The following is a 24,623-nucleotide window of genomic DNA, read 5'->3' as shown; positions in this document are numbered from 1 at the left end:
GTGTGATATGATTAATTAAAAAAATACTGTATGTAAGATAAAAGTTTAATAATGAAACTACTCTAATTCGTGGACATGACCGAAATCCAATAGTGTAAGACGTTATTATACCAACTCTTTTGCATAACAGTGTTACAACATATTGATAGTATCTTCCCTGGGATCCCTTACCTCTTAAATAAGACTACTTCAGTATTACTTATTTTACCCCTTTAAACAACACATGATGGAGTCTCTGGAACTTTCTCGTGTTCTTCTTCTAACATCATCATTATCATTATCACTAATACCACCAACAACAAAGACCATAAGGCAATTGGGTTTTCGTAGTTTGGTTAAGAAAGCAAATAAATATGCAAACTTGCGTCTCACCAGATCATTTTCTGGCCACACTGGAAATGGTGCTGCACATGCTGCTTCACAAGGAAAAGGTGAAGATGAAATGGGTCTTCTATTAGCTAGAGAGATTGATGAATTTGGTTCTATTGTTGGGTTTAATTTGATTCCTGGGTCTGGTGAGTTATTAATTTCTATCTTATATGTTTCCTTGATTTTGTGTTCAGTTCATTCATGCTTTCCTCTTTTGGCATCATTGGATTTCATAGTTTTACTTATATCAAGTTATCAACATGTCCAATTGTGTCATCATTGATTATTAATTAGTATTTAATATGTATACAATAATGTATTTTACACGGTCAACAAATCATCCACCATTCATATATTAACAATCATTGACTCGCAAACAAAAGTAATACAAATCAATGGTGGATGAAACAAAGTAAAAAACTACTTTTAAAAACTTTACATTAACAATGCATAACATTTAAACTCTATTAATTATGCATCACCATATGTGTGATTTCTGAGGTAATTGTTGTGGATTTGAAACTCAGATACTATTGATGGCATGAGAGTACATTTACACTGAATTGCATCAAAATTAAATTTAGGAAATAAAACAGAAATGTGATATGTACCACTGTTTCATATGGAGCTGGCAAAAGTGTTGGCTTGAGCTCGCCCTCATAAGTGGACAGGCTTAGCCACACAAAGTCCTTCCAAATTGCCCCGAAATTTGGCCAGGTCAGGGCTGGCCCAAACCCGACTGAGCAGCCGAAATTGTCAACTTTGGTTTTATATAACCTTTCTAGTTTATGAACAAGTACGCCTATTTTAAGCATAATACTATTAGGTGGTGCTAGGAGAAGTTATCTGAATCAGTCAAAAGATAATGCTAAAAAAATTATGCAGAAGTGTAAACTATAAAAAAAGGTTGTTTAATGCACAAGACCGCTCCCACCTAGTGAAGGTCTAAGGAGGTAGATGTACGCAATCTTACCCCACAAGCAGGGAGGTCGTTTATATGATTCGAACCATGACCTCAATATCACAAGGAAAACAACTTTCCAATTGCGCTGAGGCTCACCCTCTATTGTTTTCAGGATTTGAATCTATGACCTTCCGGATCACAATGCAAATACTATTGTGCCAAGGCTCACCATATATATGCATTTGAAAATCTTGTTAGGCTTCCTCTAACTTTGTTAAGTTAAATTTCCATATTCTATCCTGCATCAAGGTTTAGGGGATGTCACGAATCTTGTGCTTTTTGACTAGGGTAGAGTTGATAAGGCATCACATGCAGTGAATATAACTTTAACATAATTTTTTCTTCATTTTTTATTACCCCTTCTTTTCAGTTTGTCCATGCTTCCCTCTTTTGGTACCATCAAAATTCTCACAAACATTGAATGACTTTTTGAAACATCTGGTAGTTTATGGCGTACTTTGTGCATAAAACTATTAGGTGTCAAGAGAAATTGTCGAAAAAACTGCTTTAGATAATACTAAGTTGACTATCTAAACATTTATATGCATGCATTTGAAGGTCTGGCTAGGCTTCCTCTAAGTTTGTTAAATTAAATTTCCCTAATCTATTGAGTTACAAAATTAGGATAAACCTCATGATAAACAAGTGTGATTTCCCCTTGATATTATAGTGGCAAAGAACAATCGCACTTCAAATTTTAGAGGATCTTGTGATTTTGTACTAGGAAAGTGTTAATCCAAGTTTCACATGCAGGGAAAATAACTGAAGATGCAACTAGCAATGAAGTTGAAGTACCTGAGGCTAGGGGTGTAGAAGAACATAAAGTTCAGGCTAGAGTATCCTATAGCATTGTTTTTGTTACTGCTGAAGCTGCACCATATTCAAAGACCGGTGGACTTGGAGATGTTTGTGGTTCTTTGCCAATAGCACTAGCAGCTCGCGGACACCGTGTCATGGTTATTTCACCCAGGTACATACATGGTACTCCTGAGGATAAGAAGTTTTCTGGTGCTGTTGATCTGGACTGCCGCATCAAACTATATTGCTTTGGTGCTGTTCAAGAAGTTGGCTTTTTCCATGAGTTTAGGGACGGTGTTGATTGGGTAAGAAGTTCTGATTTTTTTTATAGCTATTTGCTCCTCTTGCGTTGTTCAAAACCATGTCATTTCTCACATCATATTTTTATTTTATGCATGTGTTGGTGATACTCATTAATACCTTATTGTTTAGATATTTGTAGATCACCCCTCATTCCATAGACCAGGGAATCTATACGGGGACAAATTTGGGACTTTCGGGGATAATCAGGTACAAGCTTTGATAATTCTAGCATTATATTTGCATCTATATCCATTTTTTAATCATGAATAATGATAAATTTCCTTCTCATTTGGTTTTACAGTTTCGGTTCACTTTACTTTCCCATGCAGCATGTGAAGCCCCATTGGTGCTTCCATTGGGAGGGTACACTTATGGAGATAAATGTTTATTCCTTGTTAATGATTGGCATGCCGGCCTAGTTCCAATGTATGCATGCCTACCTTTATCTATGCTTTTAACATTTCAGTCCCCCTCCTCCCCCTCTTTATTTTTCAATGAAGAGATACAACCTGTGTTTTTTTCTGCAAGCATATACTATTTCTGTCAAATTAAATTTCTCTTTATTAAATATACGAGTAAATACTTATGCGTTAATAAAGACCATGTTTCTTCCAATGACTGCCAGACGTCCTGCAATTTGCTATTAATTTTGGAAACTTTACTTTTGCTTCTTTTTTATTGAAGTTATTATTATTAGGAATCACTATGGCTTATAGTTTTCTCATTTGAAGTTTCTTTTGAAGCTTCATGTGATTTGTCTTAGTTGGTATTACTGTCTTACTAAGGATGATCTTGGTACTTCAATTGTGTTGCAGACTTTTGGCAGCGAAGTATCGTCCACATGGGGTGTATAAGGATGCTCGTAGCATATTAGTGATACATAACATTGCACATCAGGTAAATAATTATTAATAATAATAAAGTGTTACTAACAAATTATTCTTTAATCTCTAAGCAACAGAAGAAGGGTCCGAGTTGTTTTTCGCAATTTTCACCTCTTGGCTGCCTCTTATTGACAATTGTTAAGTCAAACTGTAGAAAATAAACAGATAGATCCGGAAAAGCTATGATAACAACAAATAAATTGTTAAAACCTGAAAATCTATATTACTTCTATTTTGAAGTTTATACCAGCAACCGACAACCGACAACCAAGCACTCCCCCACTAGGTAGGATATATTTTGAAGTTTATAGATACATAAATACAATCATGCTTGCGGTTGTCAGTTTGTTACATCAAAATGCGTGATTTTAACATGACCAGCTGTGCTGTGTGCGAAAGTCAAAGATGCTCATTTGTGTTAGTGGACATTCTTGGGAAATGAAGCTGTCTTTGATCTGTGATACCACAATGGGATGCTTATCTAAATGTAATTTATATCAACCCAAAAAGTTTGTAACATGAGGATTCTGGATTAAACTGTTAGGCTGTTAGCTATAAGTTATAACCTACAGAATTAGTTATTATAAATTCTTTCATGGTATACCGCACACCTTTAAGTTATTTAGTCTTTTTATGTCAGCAAATCAGCTAATGAAAATATATGTTAGGGTGTGGAACCTGCAATTACATATAGTAATTTGGGGCTACCTCCAGAATGGTATGGAGCTCTGGAATGGGTGTTCCCTAATTGGGCCAGGATGCATGCTCTTGACACGGGTGAAGCTGTCAATTTTCTTAAAGGTGCCATTGTAACAGTCGATCGGATACTAACAGTAAGCAAGGTAATAATAGTGGTTATCATATATTTTGCTTCCCAATGTCTTATTGAGTCAAATATTGGGTATCCTTTCATTGCACAATATTCTTTCTGATCTTCATATTCGATACTCATTTTATAAACTTATTTAATCACCTAGTAGAACTGAAAGCTTGAATCCCGTTTTTGTAATAATATCATCACAATCTTTTTCTTGTTGTGTATTTGACTGCGTAATGATATGATGCTGAAAAGGCTGCCTCTCTTTTCCAGGGTTATTCCTGGGAGATAACAACTAGTGAAGGTGGATATGGTCTACATGAGCTATTAAGCAGTCGGAAAAGTGTTCTCAATGGTTTGTTTTTAACATTTTTTCATGACTATGTGGTTTATAATTATATTCATAGAAGAACTTCAATTCTGAGGAAGTTAAACCCAAATTTGGGACTAATAGTTCTCTTCAATGAGAATAGATATCTCCGATACATTTTATTTGTTTAAGGTCAATGTCGATATTGGACTTTGACCACATTATGGTTTTCTCCAATAAAAGTAGGTTAACTTGAAGGTAATAAATTATGTAACTTAACAACAGCGTGTATAACAGATTTTTCTAGTTTTGTTACTCAGGGAATTTCTGATTTTTGTACTTAAACAATCACTGCATTATCTAAGCATAGTTTAGACTCAATCATGAATCACATCCTGTTTGAAAATGTTGTTCATGCTTAGTGGGTTTGATGACAAATAACTAGTGTCACAAAATTGAGCTACTACTTTGATTAGAAATCTTCTAATTAATTGAATTCATAACTGTATATCTATTTGCAACATTTATTTTATTTTTGTAAAATGCATAGGAACCTCCCTGCAACTTTTAATTTCTGCAGTTGACATTCCTATTTTGATTAATTGTAAATTGCTATGTTGAGTGGCTAGTTTTATAAGATTTTGATTTCTACACAAGTTTTCCTATGTAAGAATGAGATGCTTCTTTAGTTATTCATTTGTCTGTTAACCCTGACTTGTGTCTCATAGTCTGCTGGAATGATTTTGGTTTGTATTATCAAAGAAAACTTATGAAAGTTTGTATATGATCACTACTATGTCCGAACGTGTCTTTTGTGAATATCATTTCTCATAACCCAGTCTAGTGGTTTCCCTTGTTGTCAATATCTAGAAAAGCAAAACAAGTAACCATATTGTAATTATTTTTTTTACTCAATGTAGTATTTTGAAGCTGAAACTTGTGACCGTTTTGTTATTGACTAGGGATTACAAATGGAATTGATGAAAATGAATGGGATCCATCAACTGATAAACATATTGCTTACAACTATTCTGCTGATGACCTTTCTGGAAAGGTTGCTTTAGTCTTTCCATTTATCACCCCTCCATTATCTCTTTAACTTAGTTTATCTTACATCAAATTATGAATTATCACTCAGGTTAAATGCAAGATTTCTCTGCAGAAGGAGTTGGGTCTTGCAGAGAGGCCTGAATGTCCAATGGTAAGTTTTGTTATATGCTTGGTTGAAGTCTTTCACTCTTTCGATATTGATTATAGCTAAAACTTGTAGATTGGATTTATTGGAAGATTAGACTACCAGAAAGGTATTGACCTGATTCGCATGGCGATTCCAGAGATAATGGAGAATGATGTTCAGTTCGTAAGTGATTTTGTAACCTAGTTCTATAATCACATTTACTGTGCCAAATAATGAAATCCGCGCTGTGGTGATGCCTATATGTAGGCCATGTTTACTGGCAGGATATACAATTTATCTTGAGGCATAATATAATTGCCAGCTATAAAGAAAGTATGATTGGTCATTTTTGCAAAAGCTATTTTTTTCTTGTATGAATAATTTCATTTGGCCCCTTGAATTCTATTGATATATGTAAGCATAATTTCTGGAACATGGAACATCTCGTCATCAGTGTCTATTTATTTCTTCTTTTTTCAGGTAATGCTTGGTTCGGGAAACCCTGAATTTGAAGACTGGATGAGAGCAACAGAGTCAACTTATAGAGATAAATTTCGGGGTTGGGTTGGATTTAATGTTCCAGTATCACATAAGATAACTGCGGGGTAATCCTAAATTTATAAGTTCCTTATAGAATAATAGCAGGGTCCTTTAAAATTTTTGTTTAAACTATTTTGATGTTTCTGTATCAATTATGATTCTAACTCTATTCCTGATATGACCAGATGTGATATACTGTTAATGCCATCCACATTTGAACCCTGTGGACTAAACCAGTTGTATGCAATGAGATATGGAACAGTACCTGTGGTTCATGAAACTGGAGGACTAAGAGTAAGTCAAGAAAATGTAAGCAATTTGATCAGTTCAATATGATTTTTTCCTTGATATATTTCTCTATTGTTTTACAGGATACAGTTCAAAATTTTAATCCATATGCTGAAGGAACCAATGGTGAAGGTGAAGGTGAAGGCACAGGGTATGTTGTTCTTGAGCTTTGATTGTTTTTATTTGAAGAGAAGTAATTACTGTTTTTTCTTAATAAACTTTACAACTCTATGATCTTAGTGAAAAAAACATAACTATAGGTAATAAAACATGGAATTTGTATGAATCAATGATCATAATGTTAATTAAATCTGCTAGTCCTGATTTACAGAAGAATTTAAACTTGTAGAAATAATTAAGTTAATAAGCAATTGAGTAAATATACTTTACCAATAACGCTAAATATATATAAAAATCATGATCAAAGTATAGTCATGCAGTTAGCCTGTGTGAAAAAACTCAATGTAGAGAGACGAAAATGTTGTATTGGATGAGTGGACATACTGGAAACAATATGATTAGGAATAATCGCATTTGAGAAAAAATTGGGATAGCTCCTATTGTAGAAAAATGGTAGAATGTCTTAGGTGGTTTTTGTACATGTATGGAGATTGGTAGAAACTCTAGTAAGGAGAGTAGATCAAATGAAGGTTAGGCCAATTCATAGATGTAGAGGGAGACCAAGAAAAACAACACGTGAAACAACTAAGAAGGATTTGGAGATCAACATAATCTAAGTAGCAGACCCCACCTAGCCCAATGCAAATGATTTATAATACACCATTATGACATTGTTTAATTCATGTAGCAGACCCCATCTAGTGGAATTAATGTTTGGTTGTTGTTATATAAGGGTATACGAAACCTGAATAAGAAAGGTAGCAGCCAGTATGTAGCCTTAACAAGAAAAGGGAAAAATTCTTAAAGAACTTATGGCAAGGTGGAAATGACATCTTCCTTTTTTAATAGGCAAATATTAGTATGTTAGTATTTTGTGGTGGGTGAAAATCGAACTCTCAACCTCCTTATCACTCCATTTCTTAAGCCCTCCATCCTCACCACTTGATCACTTTATGGCATCTTCCTTATTCCTGCTTCAAATAGAATGCCATTTACACAAACTTAGTGTTTTGCTAGTATAAACCATGACTTCAATTATGAAGTACAACTTTATGGTTAGTTTTCTAAATCTATTGATTCTTGCTATGTTTCTCTGTGCCTCTGTCAGATGTAATGCTATAATGCCCCAGGATTTTACAAATGCAATATTATTAATATGCTTATGCAATTGTTTGACGTGGTTTTGAAATTTACTAACAGGTGGACGTTTTCTCCATTAACAAAGGAGAGCATGTTAGTGGTAAGCTTGATTTACACGCATGTCATTTCCTATCCATTTAAATTCATTGTTTGAATGCTTTGGAATCATCTTAGGACATAATGATGTGGTTCGGTCCATGTAGCCATCCCCATAGAGTGAGAAAAGGCTTTGTTGTTGTGGTATGCTTTGACAGCATCTTAATATTTCAATCTAGAAAATTCTTTGTATTTTTTTCTTTTTGAAAATTGATGTGTAATTTCTAGTCTATGCCTCCTTGAGTATAGGAAAGTTTGCAACATAAGACTATAAATTTATAATTGGGAGATCTTATTGTCTTTCTTCTATTTTTTGGTGTATGGGGAAAGGATACCATACTACCATCTCTGACTTGAAAGCAAGTTTTAGGCTAACATGGGAATATTTTCATTCCTTGTCTGAGCTCAAGGAGCTGCATAATCAATTGTGAAAACCAGATTCTCTGTTTTAAGGATGACGGTAATCAGTATGAACCTTCGGGTGCTGCCTTTGGTCTAAAAAAGGCTAAGTTTTAAAGAGACGCATCGTTGTATGCTTGGTGTAGTTTAGTATGTCTAATGAATGGTTGTGACAACATATGTTGCCAAACAGAAAGGGTGACAAATGGTCGTGACACACTTTGTGGAACATATATCTCAAAATGGTTAGGGGAGATTAATTTCGAACCACTATTATTTTCAAAACTTCTTCACTCTAGGATTTTAGAAATAAGCCACTTTTTTGTATTGCCAACCTCATCTACTCACTAAAAACACTAGGGATCCTTTGCCAATACCATTCCATTTGTTTATGATGGATTCTATATCCACCTTTTTGATTTAATCTAAACTAGATCTTGGATTTGGTTTACCTCTTTTGTAAATAATCTTTAACTTTTGTAAACTGGTGTATGGATCTGAAACTATACATTTCTTTAGCTACTAAAAAGACCACTAGTTTATCTTTCTTTATATTGGACGGGCACCCCTTGTGCTCAGTTTAATACATTTTTTCTTTATAAAAAAAGTTGGAATATGGAACCATTGGCTAAATTTTCTCATTTTAGTATACCATTCTTTGTAGTTTCTCCTCTCCTTTTTTAATGTTATTGTCTGAACTTTTATTCATTTTGATAGGCTCTTGGATATGCCATTAGAACATACAATGAATACAAGTCTTCTTGGAAGGGATTGATGAAAAGAGGAATGGCAAAAGACTACACATGGGTAAATGCTGCCACTCAATATGAGCAAGTCATTGAATGGGCATTCATGGATCCACCCTATTGTTAAACCATAAATTAAGATAAGTTATCGTATAATTAACAAATGATAACTTATCTTCATTTATGGTTTTTGTGTTCATAACAAGTTTTTCTTTTTCTTTTTTCTCTGCATTGCTTTAACAAGATTTCATGTCTTTGTTAAGGAGTGCACATTTGTTAGTACTTAGTATTTACCCGTCTTAGGATTTGTGATCTATGGTTATATGATATATAGGTACATAAACACTGCTAGGTACTCCTAGTGGAATTTTTATATTGATTGGAGTTCCACATTGTTTTATAACCATGCCACTAGTTTTTACCATACAAAGGGGGAAAGGAAGGGTAATAAATTTTGATACACGCAACCAACACTTTATTGGTCCATTGGTAGGTGAATCTCGAGGCATTGCTTTTGTGAAAAGGAAAATAATATATCCTCCTACTATATCTTATATTAATCCTCCTATCTATGAGAAGATGATATGTGTCACAATAAGATACTTTTAATTATTAATAATTGGATTACAAGTGACATGTGTCACTTTTTTGTGAGTAGGAAAATTTAGTAGGAGGATATAGCAATATTCTTGTGAAAAAACTCAAAAAAGTGCATAAGTTCTAATCCTTGGAGAACCAATTGTTGGGGAAGCTTATCATCTGACATATAATTTCCACTGGTTGTGATTAATTGAACAAATATATTAAATTAAAAATTTAATTATTAAGTATTTTTCTGATCAATCACATTGATGACACATTAAGTGACAAGTTGGGATGGGATTAATCATATAATAATAACAATAGCTAAAAGGGTACTTTGGTTTTAAAAAAATTGAAGCTTTTGAAGGAAGGATTCTTAAACGGACCATGTGCCATTTATTTTTGCATCACGTGAGAATGTGAATGTATATCAATGTGTAGTATTTGTAATTAGGGCTGCCATGTTTATGTCCACAAAATGCCTATCAAAATTAGGGTGAGTATGAATATGTCAGTTTTTAAATAGACATGAAATAATATGGGTAGAGTGGGCTTTGTTGGCTGTCCTAAATTAAAAAAAAAAAACTAAAAATGATTTGGTACGTCGAACATTGTCAAACATTATATATTGTTTTTTATTTTTTATTTTACTTATGAAACATTGTATTATTCATGTAATCATACTTGAGATTACATGGATGCACAATATGATAGTGAGATTCAAAATACATAACACCTTGTTTTGCATAAACCGGACTTACAATGATTGATATTATATTTTAGAAAATTACTACATTGTACTCGAGTAGTGAGAACATCAATTACTCTTGCCATATTTTGTTCATCAAATTTTTTACTGTAGTATTCATCGATCCATGTGGACCACCCTACTCGCCCGTTTGAAATGTCCATGAGCGAAAATGACATATTGGGCTGACATTTTAGAATGGATGAACACATTTTTCATACACTGTCCGCCCAAATTACCAATAATAACGATTTGTATAAAATGTTGAAACTATTGGAGATGTGCTTTTGTTAAAGAAAGAATCAAAGAGTTTTCTTATAGATAATAAAATATATTCTTATATAAAGAGATAAGTTATCTCTTTCAGGTAGTAAAAATATGACATGTATCATTTTAATCATTTTCTACAAAAATATTTCTTAAACTAAATAAAATAGGATACATGTCATACTTTTATTGGTGGGATATAACTTATCTCCTAGTCTGAGGAGATATCTTATTCTCTTTCTTATTTCCTAATTAAAGATAGAGAATAAAATATCTTATGATGTAAAGAGACAAATTAATTCTTTCAGCCATTAAATCATGACATGTATCTTATTTTATCATTTTTTATAAAAAATATTTCTAAAATTAAACAAAATAGTACACATGTCATATTTTTAGTGGCGGGTGAAGATAAATTATCTCTTGATACAAGGAGATACTTTATTCTCAGATAGATAATACACACCTAGGTGGCTTGGGCGTAGGGTTGACAAAAAACCAGACCTGTGGATATTTGTGAAAATACCTGCAACGAATACTTACAAAAATAGCATATGGGTGTGAACGACTATTATCATATCTGTCATGTGGGTATACGCAAATTTATAAATTTAGTTTTTAATTAAATTTTTATATTATAGTTTTTTATTATTATTTTAAGATTATATATCATCTACTTTGTTATTATTTTATAATAAATTATACATATTTAATTATAATCATACATTTATCATATTAATATCATATTATTCATATAATAATTATTTTTATATATTGATTATTATAAAGTATATAAATATATAATTAAAATTAAAAATACGTTGAGTACTCACTACCCATGCGGATACCTATAAATATTATAATGTAGGAATAGGAAAACACTACGCCTAAGTATATATGTTACCATCCCTACTAGGGCGGTCTTTTTTTTGCCTCTTTTTTTTTTCTTTTCCCTTCGGTATATAATATCCAGACACAAAAATGAAGGTGAAGCAAACCAACAAAGGAAAAACATTCTTTCTTAAAAAAATTGTTGAAAAATAGTGGGTGAAGAGGAAACTGTCTGGACAACAATTAGAGCAGCTGCTAACAAGAAAAAAAAACGATTGAAACCAGGACACATTATAGGATTCTTAGTGGTATAATGTATTTAACAAAATTAAAGTTTTAGATGTTGGTTAAGTGGAAGTTATTATTGGAACTTGGAAGTATATGTCACAGACAGAGAATAAAAAGAAAAACAATGTATTTATCAAAGAGGTTTTGCTAAGTGTGCATATGTTCGGAGCTAGTTTGAATTGTTTATGTATTCTTTATTTTTCATTCATTAGAAAAATAAAACATAAATTAATATATATTAGTTTTTTATTTTATTTTTTTAACCAATGAAAAAGTAAAAATATACGAAGTAATACACAATTATACTCTCGTTATATTAATATATTGTAGAATATTAAAATTACAAAGCCTAACCTACACTAATATACATAAATGTGTATAGCATCTATACAAATGGACAAAGATCTATTGTCCCAAACCCTGTCCCAAACCAATCATATTATGACACGTTAATTAAAAAAATTAAATAATCATAACTTTATTAGTTTTGTTTCATTGTGATTAACCATGAACATAGTTGGGGACAACAAATCCCCATCCCTATACCAATGTCTTTATATCATATCCTACATAGAAGTCGTCCAATGTCTATGTATATCCCCTTACATGTCTATTTGATACACTTGTAAACTTACACCTGTACCAAGCACCAATGCTACAACTACATCTTTATAATATTATTTTCTCATATTAGAAGCTTTAATTATTTCTATTTGTGGTTTTTAATAAAAATATTAATTAATGAGTAATATTAAATAGGAATAATAATATAATTTTAAAATATGTTTAAAAAACTAAAATTATCATCGATATGTAGAATTAGTTAAAAATATGAAAATAGGTAAATTCTAAACTAAAAACTACTAAAAACACACAACAGCTTAACAAATAATCCACAATTTGAGGATAGGAACTAAAATGGATAAGATGGTAATTTAGAAAGAACAGCAACAATGACAGTTGTGTCATTGCTGTAATTTTGTTACACTCCGCAGCCAATCAAATTAACAATTCATTCCACCATCACAATCACCATTCACCACAACTTTCTTTTCCTTCCTTTTTCCCTCCCTTTCATTTTCCTTCTCCTTTCTTTCCATCCCTTCCATTTCCTTCTTCATCACCAAAACCCTAAACAAAGTCCTTCACAAATCCAAACCCCCCTTATGCACCAGTAACTGAATCTTCCTTATCTCATTTCAAATTGAATAATAATCATTTCATTCACTAATCGATTCGTTTCAATTCCTGAATTTCAATTCCACCCTTTTCCCCTTTCCCAATGATTTCAAATCCAGAGTTAATCTACTATGCATGCATTGCAAAACAAACCACAATCCTAGCTCAACATAACAACACCAATGACCCAAAAATCGAATCTTTAGCATCGCAATGCATTCAACTAACTCCACCCAATCACTCTATATTCTCTCACACTCACAAGAATCGAACCTTTACCTTTCTCATTGATACCCCTTTCACTTTCTTTGCTATCTTCAATAACCAAACCCTCAAATCTGAAACCCTAATTTTCCTGGATGCTGTCAAAACCGCGTTCCGAAATGCCGGTCCGGAAGTTGAAGATTCGAACGATCTCCAGCCGTTGTGTTTCCAATCCCAATTTGAATCGATTCTGAAAAGAACCCTAAATTTGGAATCAGAGTCGTCTGGGAATTCGACGAATTCGATTCGATCATGGACTGTGCCGCTGCTTGGGAAGCCAGTGGAGGGGTTGAAGAAGAAGAAGAGGGTGGTGGGTTCGGATGGGAATAGTGGAATTGAGGGTAAAGATGGTAACTTGGAGAACAAGTTAGAGGTTTCTGATTCTGAAGTCAGTGTTTGTAATCGCCAAAAGGCAAAGCATATTTGGAAGAAGCATGTGTGGGTTGTGTTGCTGCTGGATTTGTTTGTTTGCGCTATTTTGTTTGTGGTTTGGTTATTGGTTTGCAGTGGATTCAAGTGCATGGCTTAATGAAATGATGATGATCATTGTTGATGTTTTTTGTCCCTTTTCTGTTGGGGGATTTTTCCATTGTTGTTTTTTAGCCCAAAGCTGAAAACCATGAAAATGCAGAGCATAGTTACAAGGAATGTGATATGTTTAAGGATGTGTGGTTTATTTGGTTACTAGGTTAGTCACTTTTGTCATGTGGAGTGACAAATTTGGTTAATAAGTGAAACTAGTAACTGTTATTGCATTGTTAAGGGCTATGCATACATGTATTTTCTGTGTAGATGGGGAAAGAACTTATATGTATATGTAATTGGGGGTTTGGGTTTTGCTTCTTCAGGTCTATTTTTTATTTCCACTGGAAATTTCGCTCCTTTTCTTAATGGGATTTGGCATATGATATGAAGAAGAACTTGTTAAGTTGTTCACATTCTCCATGGTCTGATTATGTCTTATGGTCTCACATTCTTTTGTGAGATTTGCTCAAATGTTCTCTATTACAGATTCAAGATGCTGGCTATATAATATACTTTCTATTTCTATTTGTTGTTATTATATCTTACTCCATAAACTGTGTTAATAACGGTGGTTGTTCTTCTTTTTTCAGTGCATGGTATTTGAATTGAATGTGTTAGATGTGTGGGGATAATGTAAGGTATGGATATTTGTCTTAGAGACTAGTTAGTGAGTGTGTGTAGAATCCAGGTAAAGATACAAAGATGTGATAGTTGTATACTACTACATAAATAATGTTCTAAAATAATGAAGTTATCATTAAGTCATTATCAACTTTGGCTTTGGATCCAAGAAATATTGATTAAGTCTCATCACAATCATGAAACTTCCTTAATATCAAACATAAAAATGAATTACTCATGATCAACGGATTCAATATAAACAAGTTAGTAAGAATACTATTTCCTTGTATTCAATCATTCTAATATATCAAACTGATACTTCAAAATATGTCACATGTGTAATAGACGATCATAGCAACTAGTACACCATGTCTTGAAACTTGAAAGTATTGCTCAGACTGAATCAAATTAACTCGACAATTCTCTTGCATGGGTATGTATGGTGATTAACAATCTCATAATCCACGGTTCTATATCTCATAGATAGCTTCATTATAGTCAATGGTGATTCTCGGAGATGTCAAACATGTATAAAAATGTTTCATACTACAGAAAAATAATTTATGTAATGTTGATGGTGAATTCTAATTGAGTTAAAAAATTTAACCACTCAATTTTTAGGTAAGCAAAAATAAAAAACTACACTAAAGGGGTGAATTGGTACAACTAAAATAGTGAGGGCTTCAACAAGATATTGCTTTAATAGTGTATGCTCCTACTGAATTTTTAGATAGGTCAAAAAGTCAAAAAATTGATTACTGATAACGACACTTGTTGGAAATGTTAGTTACTTATTATCTATAGGGTAAAGATATATCATTGATTATTTAAAAATAAATAGTAAGGTGAATTTGGGCCTACACTATTCTGTTATTAACTACCCCACCTGTAGTTTGCTTATTCAAGGCCCGTGGGCCATTTGTTAGCCCTATAGAAACTGAGATAACCAAGCGGGCCATAATGGGCTAATAGAGTAATTATATTTCCGGGCTATATAGGTGGGCTTGTAGGTAATGCCCATATTGCCCTTGCTGCTCATAACAAACTCAATCATCTTTCCAAAATTCTCAGTTGTTGATTATAATAAACCAAGCAATAAATACATGAAACGTAGCAGTAACATTCCTCAATAATCTATCCACTTCTCAAATATTTTCCAATTTTCATCACAATTCCAAGAAATTCACACAACCGCGTCCTCTTTCGATTACATCGATGGGTGAGTTCAAAATAGAGGACATGCCATTGCCGGCGCTTTTTGACCAAGCGCGTAAGATCCACGCAACCGCAACTGAGTCTGGGGCTGATCAGGTACGATAATCCTATTAACACACCCTTGTTTTGTTGTTATTCATGTTGATAGTGGTGTTTGATTGTGTTGTATTTTTGTGTGTGTGTGATTTGTTCAGGAACTGTTGAAGAAAGGGTGTGTGGCTCTGCAGAGATGTGAGGATATGGTGAACAATTTGGGTTTGTTCTCTGCAAATGAGACCAAAGAGGATATCAGTACCACCAATCTCAAGTATATTCTGGTACTTCTTCTTTCAATACTCACTTCAGTTTTGTATTAGAAATATTGTTTCTCCTTGTTGGTTTTTGTAAATAGATTTTCTCGGGTTTTGATTGATTGAATTGGTAAATCTCGGGGCAACGATAAGGTTGTTTACCTTGTTACCTGATGGTCATAAGTTCAAATCCTGGAAACAACCTGTTAGCTTGCAAGGTTATGGTTGAGATCCTCTCTAAATCCACTAGGTAGAGCCTCGTGCACTGGTCTACCAATTTTGGAATGATTGGTAAATTAAATGGTTGCTTGTTTTGTTCTTCCTGATTTGATATTCCTTCATTTTGTTTTTGTTATGATACAAATGCACATTCAAGAATGGTATGACAAATTTGGCTATTTTTGGAAGACTTGCTTCTCCCATCCTTTTGGAGTCAGTATCTCAAAACCCTATTATTGGATAATTTTTTATTTACTTAGAGTGTAACTGTAATACCTTAAGGGTACATTTTGCCATTTTGGAAGCAGTTTAATTTAGTGATTATTCAATAAGCTTTTTTTGAAATAAGTAAAAAAGCGTTTATTTTCATAAGATTCTCTAGTAAGCTTGTTGAAATAAGTTATTTTAATAAGCTTCTCTGATATTTCTGCTTTCATAAGCCCAAACAAGCTCTTCCAAGCGGCCCAAATATATTCATTTCTATATGACTACTGGTGAAAAAGTTTAAAGACCTCCATCTATTAGTCTATATTTGAGTTATTTTACCTGAATTGTTTTCTATTCTATAAGTTGAGGAATATAAGTACGGGCTAAGGACCACAGTTATCAATTGCACATGATAGTGGTGCTATCATGCTGTCGTCATGCCTAGCCACGAAGCCCTGCACATCTCCGAAATAATATGCTGTGACATGCATCTATGTATTGTACATGCTTATTTGTTGGTTTCTGGGAGATAATTTTGGATGATTCTCTATCCTACAAACTCAGTTAGAAAGTTAATGGTGGGTTGTGGCACGTATAATATTTTACTTTCCATCATATATCCCAAAATGTGTCTTAAGATAAATTTTGAACCGTGTAAAATAAATAAATAATTTGTACATACTTCTGAGTTCATGACATAAGCATAACCCAGTCTAACTGCAAACCTCTTATTGGATGTAATTTAGTAAACTTAAGTCAGGAATGATATTAAAGGAATTTTATTAACCTACATTTATGCAGAAGGTTCTTAGTTTATGAATAATGCAATCTTAGAATACCAGGAGACCAAGTTTTTCATTGTTTGTAAACCCAATTAATGAATGAAAAGGGGGTCCTGTGCAAGTAAAACTCGAGAATGAGATGGTACCTGTAATTTATTTTGCCTTATACACAGGAAAGGTTATCATTGTAGTCAATCCCGGAAAGTAGGGCAGATTAGCAAACCCCAAATTTTTTATAATGATTCGCTTCATTCCTTCCGTTCCCATCACTTCCTTTTCCACCCCTTCCCCTCTTCTACAATAGGTCATAATATATAAGAATTTTCTCATTAAAAAATAGCAGTTTACCTACTCTTTTATCCTCATTTGCCTTTTCTCCGTATGTTTTTGCTTTAGTTTTCTTAAATTCTGTTTATACTGAACCCCAAAATCCACAGCAACGTGAGGGAGTGCTGGTATTGTAGAAAACAAAAGCACAATAAAAGAAAGGAGGGGATGCACGGTATCTTGACTATTATAAGGAATATAACTAAGGCTAGTTTAGGTTTATGTTGAATTAACTAGCCTTCCCTTTATTTTGTCTAACTAGTTCTGTTAGTTAGAAGTAGTCCCTGCTGCCCTCTATAAATAGAGGACTGGATCTCTCTTGTAACCAACTTTCTCATAATAACATTTTACACTTTTCTTCTCTCTTTCTCTTCTTCTCTTCTTCTCTCTTCTCTCTCTCTCTCTCTCTCTCTCTCTCTCTCTCTAGACGGTTACTTTACATTGTATCATGCCAGTTATGGCTCCTTCTTCTTCAGATCCTGGTTTTGATGGAGATACTCCTTCGACAAATCCTGTTCCTGCTCCTTCAACTTCTTCTGCTGCGCCAATTCTCTCTTCTCCACATGTTCTTAATCTTCCTTTGCCGTCAACAAAGCTCACAGAGCATAATTTTCTCGTCTGGAGGCAGTTTATTTTTTCTGGCTGTTCTTAGGTCAATTGTGCTGAGAGATTCATCACTGATGATGAGATTCCTGCTCAGTTTCTCACAGACATTGATCGTGTTAAATGTCGTGTGAATCCTGCATTTTGGAGCTGGGAGGAGCAGGATTGGATCTTGAATTCTCTCTCTTCAGAATAGCAAGCACGTGTGGTTGGTTGCTGGACCTCAAGACAGTTATGTCTTGAGCTCATAGAATACTGTCAAGCTCAAACAAAGGCCAGAGCTAGGCAATTGAGGTCTCAATTGAAGTCTATTACCAAGGGATCCAGCACAATTTCAGAGTATTTCACCAGAATCAAAGGTTTAGTTGATGCTCTAGTTTCAATTGGATCTCCAATTTCACATGCTGAACATGTTGATTTTGACAGAGAAGCACTTTAAAGTTATAACCTCTGAGAATCTATTATCAGATAATCCAATTTGGAGGAAATGATTATTAGAACATACTTTTAATCTCGTGATTGAAACTAACTTTTCTTGTACCTCTGTTTACTTATTTCAAGGTTGGTAACGGAAGGTAATAGGACACTGAAAACTGAAAATCATGTTTTAGTTATATTTAAAACTTTGTAAATATGGTAATATGTTTTATACTTTTTTTGAATAGTATGCATTGCACTGTACTGCATTCTGCATCAGTTTAGTTTTCAAGGGTACTATACTAATATGTTTCCTGATGGAATAGAATGGTCTCCCTTGGATAATCTTTAAGAGAGAAATGTATATTAGCTAGTAAAGGTCACTTGATATTGGTAAGCTGCTATTTAGAGTTTTCTGGTAGATTTAGTGGCGGGGAAGTAAGTCTAATCATGGGAATGGTTATTTACCAACTTCCAGTGATTCTCTAAAGGAACCTAAAGTGTTAGCCGTGAATATGAAGATCTATATAAATGTGCTAAAGCTAGACACCGTCTATGGAATATTTTTGTCAAATTTTTTTTAGTACTGGTTGTGGAAGATAACTGAGGAATTAAGATTGGTAGCTTTTACTATTTTATTAATTAATTAACTTTGCATGATAATTCCCTCAGGTGCCATTTTATCTTGCCGAGTTGACTGAAAAAATAGCACATGATGACAGGATACCGATTCTAAAGGCTTCCCTGGCAAAATTAAAGGTAAGACCTGATCCATAAAGGAACCCTCAGCCCCCCACCATTACCACAAAAACAAAACAAAAAAACCAGTTGAAGATAATACTCATTTTCATTTATGCCGCCAATCAAAGCTTACTAAAAAAACCTTTTGTAGGAATTTATCTCATTTTGTGAAGCAATGGAGCTGGTCCCAAAAGAGGAGTTAGAATCTTATATGCAAGGAGCATCACAGTCTGCTGTTGATCAGAGGGCCAGAAAGGTTTTCTTTTCTTTTTTGTTTTTTCAAGAAGATGATATGACATGATTTTCACACGGTGAATTGAATTTTAACCGTTTTTCCTTTATTCCCACGGAAATGGAAATTGGACAGGCAAATTTGAAGGAGTAGCATTATAATGATCACAATTAACTTGGAGAATAATAATTTGTATGTGGCTGTGCAGATTGCTAGATTTAAACGTCAGAGAGCTGCAGAGTCAAAGTTGTTGGAAATAAAAGAGCGAAAGGAACGACGTGGGCGTTCGACTAAAGCAGCTGCCCTGTCCACCCCTGTTGAAGCAGGAGAGGAAGAAGTATTGGATGATGATGGTGAAGAAGAAAGAGAGGTTTGTGTCTTAATCTGCTACTTATTTTATTGTAATGCTGCTATTATTCTGTTACTCTTGCTTTGTTTTGTGTGCTTATGGCATATACCTATGTCTTCCTAAATGTTTTTACCTGTTTGATTTGACTAACATTAAATAGGCTTAAATTCAGCTTACTTTTGCTCTAGCCTCTAAGCATGGGTATTTAATACCCACTGAGTCACTGGAGATATTAACGTAATGGTATAAGCCCTTGAAATTGGCAGGCACCTGTGGTGGTCCTAAATATTGTTTGCATAACTTATGATTTATGAAATGGATTCTGGCTATTTCAAATGCACTAAAGCCTTCATTTAAAATTTGGTTATTTCACCAGTTATATATATATATATATAATGTATGATTTCCATAAAGTATAAACATTATCTACTCATTATACCATTGATTTATTTATCTTGTTTTTTGCAGGCATGGAATACTACCATATCTTTGGCGATCTGTAAGGTTGGCTTTATGCTCATGTAACTGTTTTAAGTATTAAAACTTCTATTTCCTCTGTTCTCATGTTTGTCTTGCCATGTTCAGGCATTGGATCTGGTGGAAATGTTGAAGAAAGAGGAAGAGATGCTTTCTGCCATAAAGGATAGACAATCCAAGGTAGTAAACTGCTTAGTGTGGTGTGTGCTACTCCACAGTGCACAGTTATACCTTGTTGGCTGTCACCACTGTTTTATATTGATCTTATTATTGCACCGGATAACTTAATGAAATAAAGTAGCTGAAATTAATACTTAACTTTGTGAAGACATCGTAGCATATTTCACAAAATTATTCTGGAATTTTAGGCCTTGTATTATACATAATTTAATCTGTTAGGTACTTACTGTTTCAAAGAGAAATAGGAAATTGTAATTTTGGGCAGGCTCATAATTGGTTTTATTCATTTTTTGTTGTGATTTTTCCATGCTTTAGGATGGGGATAAGGAGTTCTCTAAGGAGGCTCTTGATGAACGCGCCAGGAAAGCTGAAACTTGGCACCGTGATGCTGTAGTCCGTGCACGGTACACTAAACCAACACCGCCAATCACATGTGCCACTTTTGCTCAAGATGTTCTAGAAGGGAGAGCAGATGCTTCACAGGCACATGATCACAAACATCAACCACTAATATTTGGACCGGCTAGCCTTGTGGGTGGAAGTTTAACTACTGAGAGAGAAAGAATGCAAGCTCAGGTCTTCCAACCTGGTCATAGGTACATACTTATGCCCTTCTGCCAATAAAATGCACATTTAGCCTGGCTAATGAATGACCTGAGAATAGAGAAGCATAAATAAAAAATGTTTAAACCAGACATGCCTGAAAGGAGATGAAGTTTCATTTTCTTGCACTTGTTTTATTGTATAGGCAGGATAGACGAATAGTAACACCATGACACCATGTGTTGCCTATCAAATATTTTGGAGAAACTCCGGGTAGAGTTTGCGTGTAGAGAAAGGGGGCATTCGAAAAAGCTCAAGAATTTAGGCTTATGAAATAGCTTATTTTCTTAAGCTTATGAGGATAGCTTATGAGAATTACTTATGACCTTTCCTATTCGGCAACATCAATCAAGCCTTAATCCCACAAGGTAGGGTTGACTACATGGATCGAACGACACCATAATGCTCTACCATAAAGCATGTTCTAGGACAAAACATTGATTTCTAAATTTTTCTCAATTGTTCTGCCTATGATTTTTCTTATAAACTTATGAAAATAAAAAAATCTTATTGAACAAGTGGAGTCGGCTACTTGAATCAAATAGTATTATAATGCTTTAGCATAAATCATGTTCATTGACAAAGTATTGATCTCTAGGTCTTTCTTTATCATATCACCTATGATTTTTTTCATTGAACAGGCACTTAATTAAACAATTTACACCAACATGCCCAAATACTGTGGGGGGTAGATTATAGGCTGAGAATGGGCCATTATTATTTACAGCAGGGTTAGTGTGATTACATGTTTTGAGATGCTAAGTTGTATTGAATATTTTGTGGAAGGATGCCAACCATGAGCATTGAGGAAGCTGGGCTTAAAGAAATGGAGATAATGAACAAATGGCAAGAGAGAAATGTCAGACTCATGGAAGAAGCCAATTCATCTTGGCACACTGATAGTAAGTTAAGGCTGGGCCAAGCCGAAGAAGACGAAGATGAAGATGATGATGCTGCACAGGATAAAGCAAGAGCTTTTGATGACTGGAAGGATGATAATCCGCGAGGTGCAGGAAATTCGAAACTTACCCCTTGTGGGTGAATGATGAGCTTTACCTGTTCTCCATTCTTCAATGGCTGAAGAACAGTGAGTTTATGATACATCTTTGACTGTAATGAAATCTCATAGTTTATAGTTAATTTGCTCCTAGTGTGTATTAAGATTATATGTAGACCATGTGCTTCATTTCATTGCATGTCACTTTTCATTGCAATTTGCTTTATTGAGCTTTTTTGGTATGAGAATCTGCTATTTGAAGGTTAGACTCCAATTATCCAATTAAATCTGATTTGAGGGATAAGCTGATTAAATCTTACATTCTTTGAAATCTTAGATTTTTAAGAGTTTGTACCATTTGCTTCTTATAAGTTTTTGCCATGACCGTTTTTCAATTCAATCGACCCCGCTTTTAATATTTGTGATATATTTCTTCTCAATAAATTCCCATCATTTATCTATTTTATTAGAAAAATAGAATCTCCTTACCTTGTTACTCCTACTCCTTCATTCTCAAGTCAATCCTTGAAGTAGAGTTATGCTACATTGCTTTTATATTTATTTTTAACAAAATAGATATATGAAAATATTTGAAGTAAATCAAATAAATGTATCAATTATTCTCAGCCTTCAAATAATTTAAAATCGAAACAATGAATAAATAATAATCAATTTTACAAATTGGGCATTCCTAAAATTGCTCATAAATCATAAATAAAAAATAATAAGGAGTTCTCTCAAAAATATATATTCAAACTACTTACCTCTTAGTTGAAAGGTAAAACCATACATGTAGCATAGGAGTAATGCTATCATTTTAAATGTGGATGCAACTCTTGCAAAGTGAAATGAGAGGAACATGGTGTAGTTGGTCTGTCTCGAACGGTATCTCATTCTATGTATCAAGTTAATTAGAGTGTTATTTTGTATCACTTTTTGTTTTTAAAAATATTCTTTAATTTACATGTCAATATGTGATTGATTTGAAATAGAAAATGAGACACGGTTGAGGACAGGTGATCTCCATCCGTGTAGTTGGTCTTTTGGCTATACATGGAGAAGTTAATTTCTTTCATTCATGCACATCTTTATGGTCAAGCTTGCATCCAATTGTTCCCAAAATTCAAGATAACCACTTTGAGCAATGGATGGAGACAAATTATTCAAATTGTTGGCATGGTATTAGTACATGGTATAAGATTTGTCAACAAAAAATATTTTTGATAAAAAGTTTTCTTATAGTTTGGAGCATCCAGATAGTAATCCTTGACTTAATTGATAATTTTTAATTTATTTATTTTCTATATTTTTAGAACTTGTAAATTGTAACTTTTATTATTTAAGCAAAGAATATTAAGGAGACGTTTTTGTACAATGATTAAAGTATCACTTGATCAATATATATCATATTAAATCAAATGTCATGATTAAAGTATCACTTGATCATTATGTATCATATTAAATTAAATGTTAAAGTTTGATTCACGAGAGCAAATGTGGATTAGTTTGTTGCCTGAGAGAATATTTTTTATTATAAAAAAATAATTAAAGAATTACCTAAAAAAGAATATAATTTTACGTCACTAGTGTTATCTCCCTAACTTGTCCCAATCATGAGAGTGACAACTTTGTAAAAATGGAATAAAATATGAGCAAAAAGATGCATATACGTAACGTAAGGAGTTTTCTATATTGTCTTCTATCATCCATTATTCATTTTCAGTTATAATTGATTATCCATAAAAAATAATCAAAATGAAGTGCGTATAATATATTAATTATGTATATATCTTTACATATATTGTTAGTGTATAGATATTACCCTCATAAAGTAACAAGAGATTACTTATCTCCTTAACCCAATAAAAATGTTACACATGTTCTCCTACTTCATAATTTTAATTACTAAAAAAAAGCATAAATATTCGGCATAAAACACTCCACATCGCATTCCAGAGGCCTTCATCTTCTGCACAACACAGCACTGCAAATATAGTAACGCCTCATACTCATAAACCCAATAAAATGTTACATGTATTATTAAAAAAAACAAAAGCATTTAGCAAAAAAATATTGTTTGCTTCTCCATCTTCTCCATTGTTGCTGCACAAAGGATACTATGAAGAATTAACTTCCACCTCACATTAGCAATAATGTTTCCCTTCTTTATCAATGCCAACCTTGTGAAGAAGATCTTTATTAATGACATTGAAAAAGGAAGATTACTTAGGAATACCAAGAAAATTAAAACTTCAAGAAAATTAGTTTAAGCCTGAATATGTACTTCTATTTGAATTGAGTATCAGGTTACATGAGTGAGAATCAGTTATTCAACAATATTTGAATTGGAGTAACCGATTACTCAAATTTGAGTAACTGATTACTCTAAGTGAATTTTAATTCACTGTTGGACAGAACATTCGAGTAATCGATTACTCAATGCTGTAATCGGTTACTGAGAGCTATTACATCAGTTTTTCAAATTTGAAAATCAAGAGTTTTCATCCCAAATGAAATGCCTTCATTCCAAACAATTTCCACTCTTTCATAAAGGCATTAGAACTCACAATAAAAACAACCTTTTGAACAACTCTTTCATAACTCTTTAATTCTTTTCTGACAACTTTCCAATAATTTTCTGCACTTCTAAGCAACTTGGACTCAAACTTGCAAAGTCATTTTTAGAGTTGCTTGAAGTAAAGTGTTTCAAAGTTTTGTAAACTTAAAA

The 24,623-nt window shown here is 33.4% G+C and overlaps 3 protein-coding genes across 3 annotated transcripts; all 3 read left to right on the top strand.

Annotated features, from left to right (window-relative positions):
* LOC109327197 (soluble starch synthase 1, chloroplastic/amyloplastic-like) lies at positions 136-9,357 on the top strand. The gene is made up of 15 exons (XM_019560265.1): positions 136-515; positions 2,087-2,436; positions 2,564-2,641; positions 2,736-2,860; positions 3,250-3,331; positions 3,987-4,160; positions 4,409-4,490; positions 5,408-5,499; positions 5,584-5,646; positions 5,716-5,805; positions 6,103-6,227; positions 6,348-6,456; positions 6,534-6,601; positions 7,771-7,810; positions 8,923-9,357. The coding sequence occupies exons 1-15, from the start codon at positions 224-226 to the stop codon at positions 9,076-9,078; spliced, it is 1,926 nt and encodes a 641-aa protein (XP_019415810.1). The 5' UTR covers positions 136-223; the 3' UTR covers positions 9,079-9,357.
* On the top strand, positions 12,600-14,092 carry LOC109326128 (phytolongin Phyl2.2-like). The gene has a single exon (XM_019558795.1). The coding sequence runs from the start codon at positions 12,950-12,952 to the stop codon at positions 13,637-13,639; it is 690 nt and encodes a 229-aa protein (XP_019414340.1). The 5' UTR covers positions 12,600-12,949; the 3' UTR covers positions 13,640-14,092.
* On the top strand, positions 15,341-22,163 carry LOC109327015 (PP2A regulatory subunit TAP46-like). Its single transcript, XM_019559981.1, has 9 exons — positions 15,341-15,567; positions 15,666-15,788; positions 18,989-19,075; positions 19,209-19,313; positions 19,498-19,659; positions 20,107-20,142; positions 20,224-20,295; positions 20,611-20,891; positions 21,685-22,163. The coding sequence occupies exons 1-9, from the start codon at positions 15,472-15,474 to the stop codon at positions 21,938-21,940; spliced, it is 1,218 nt and encodes a 405-aa protein (XP_019415526.1). The 5' UTR covers positions 15,341-15,471; the 3' UTR covers positions 21,941-22,163.

This window comes from Lupinus angustifolius, chromosome LG14, assembly GCF_001865875.1.
Source record: "Lupinus angustifolius cultivar Tanjil chromosome LG14, LupAngTanjil_v1.0, whole genome shotgun sequence".
NCBI lineage: Eukaryota > Viridiplantae > Streptophyta > Magnoliopsida > Fabales > Fabaceae > Lupinus > Lupinus angustifolius.
This window is presented reverse-complemented; position numbering and strand designations above follow the sequence as displayed.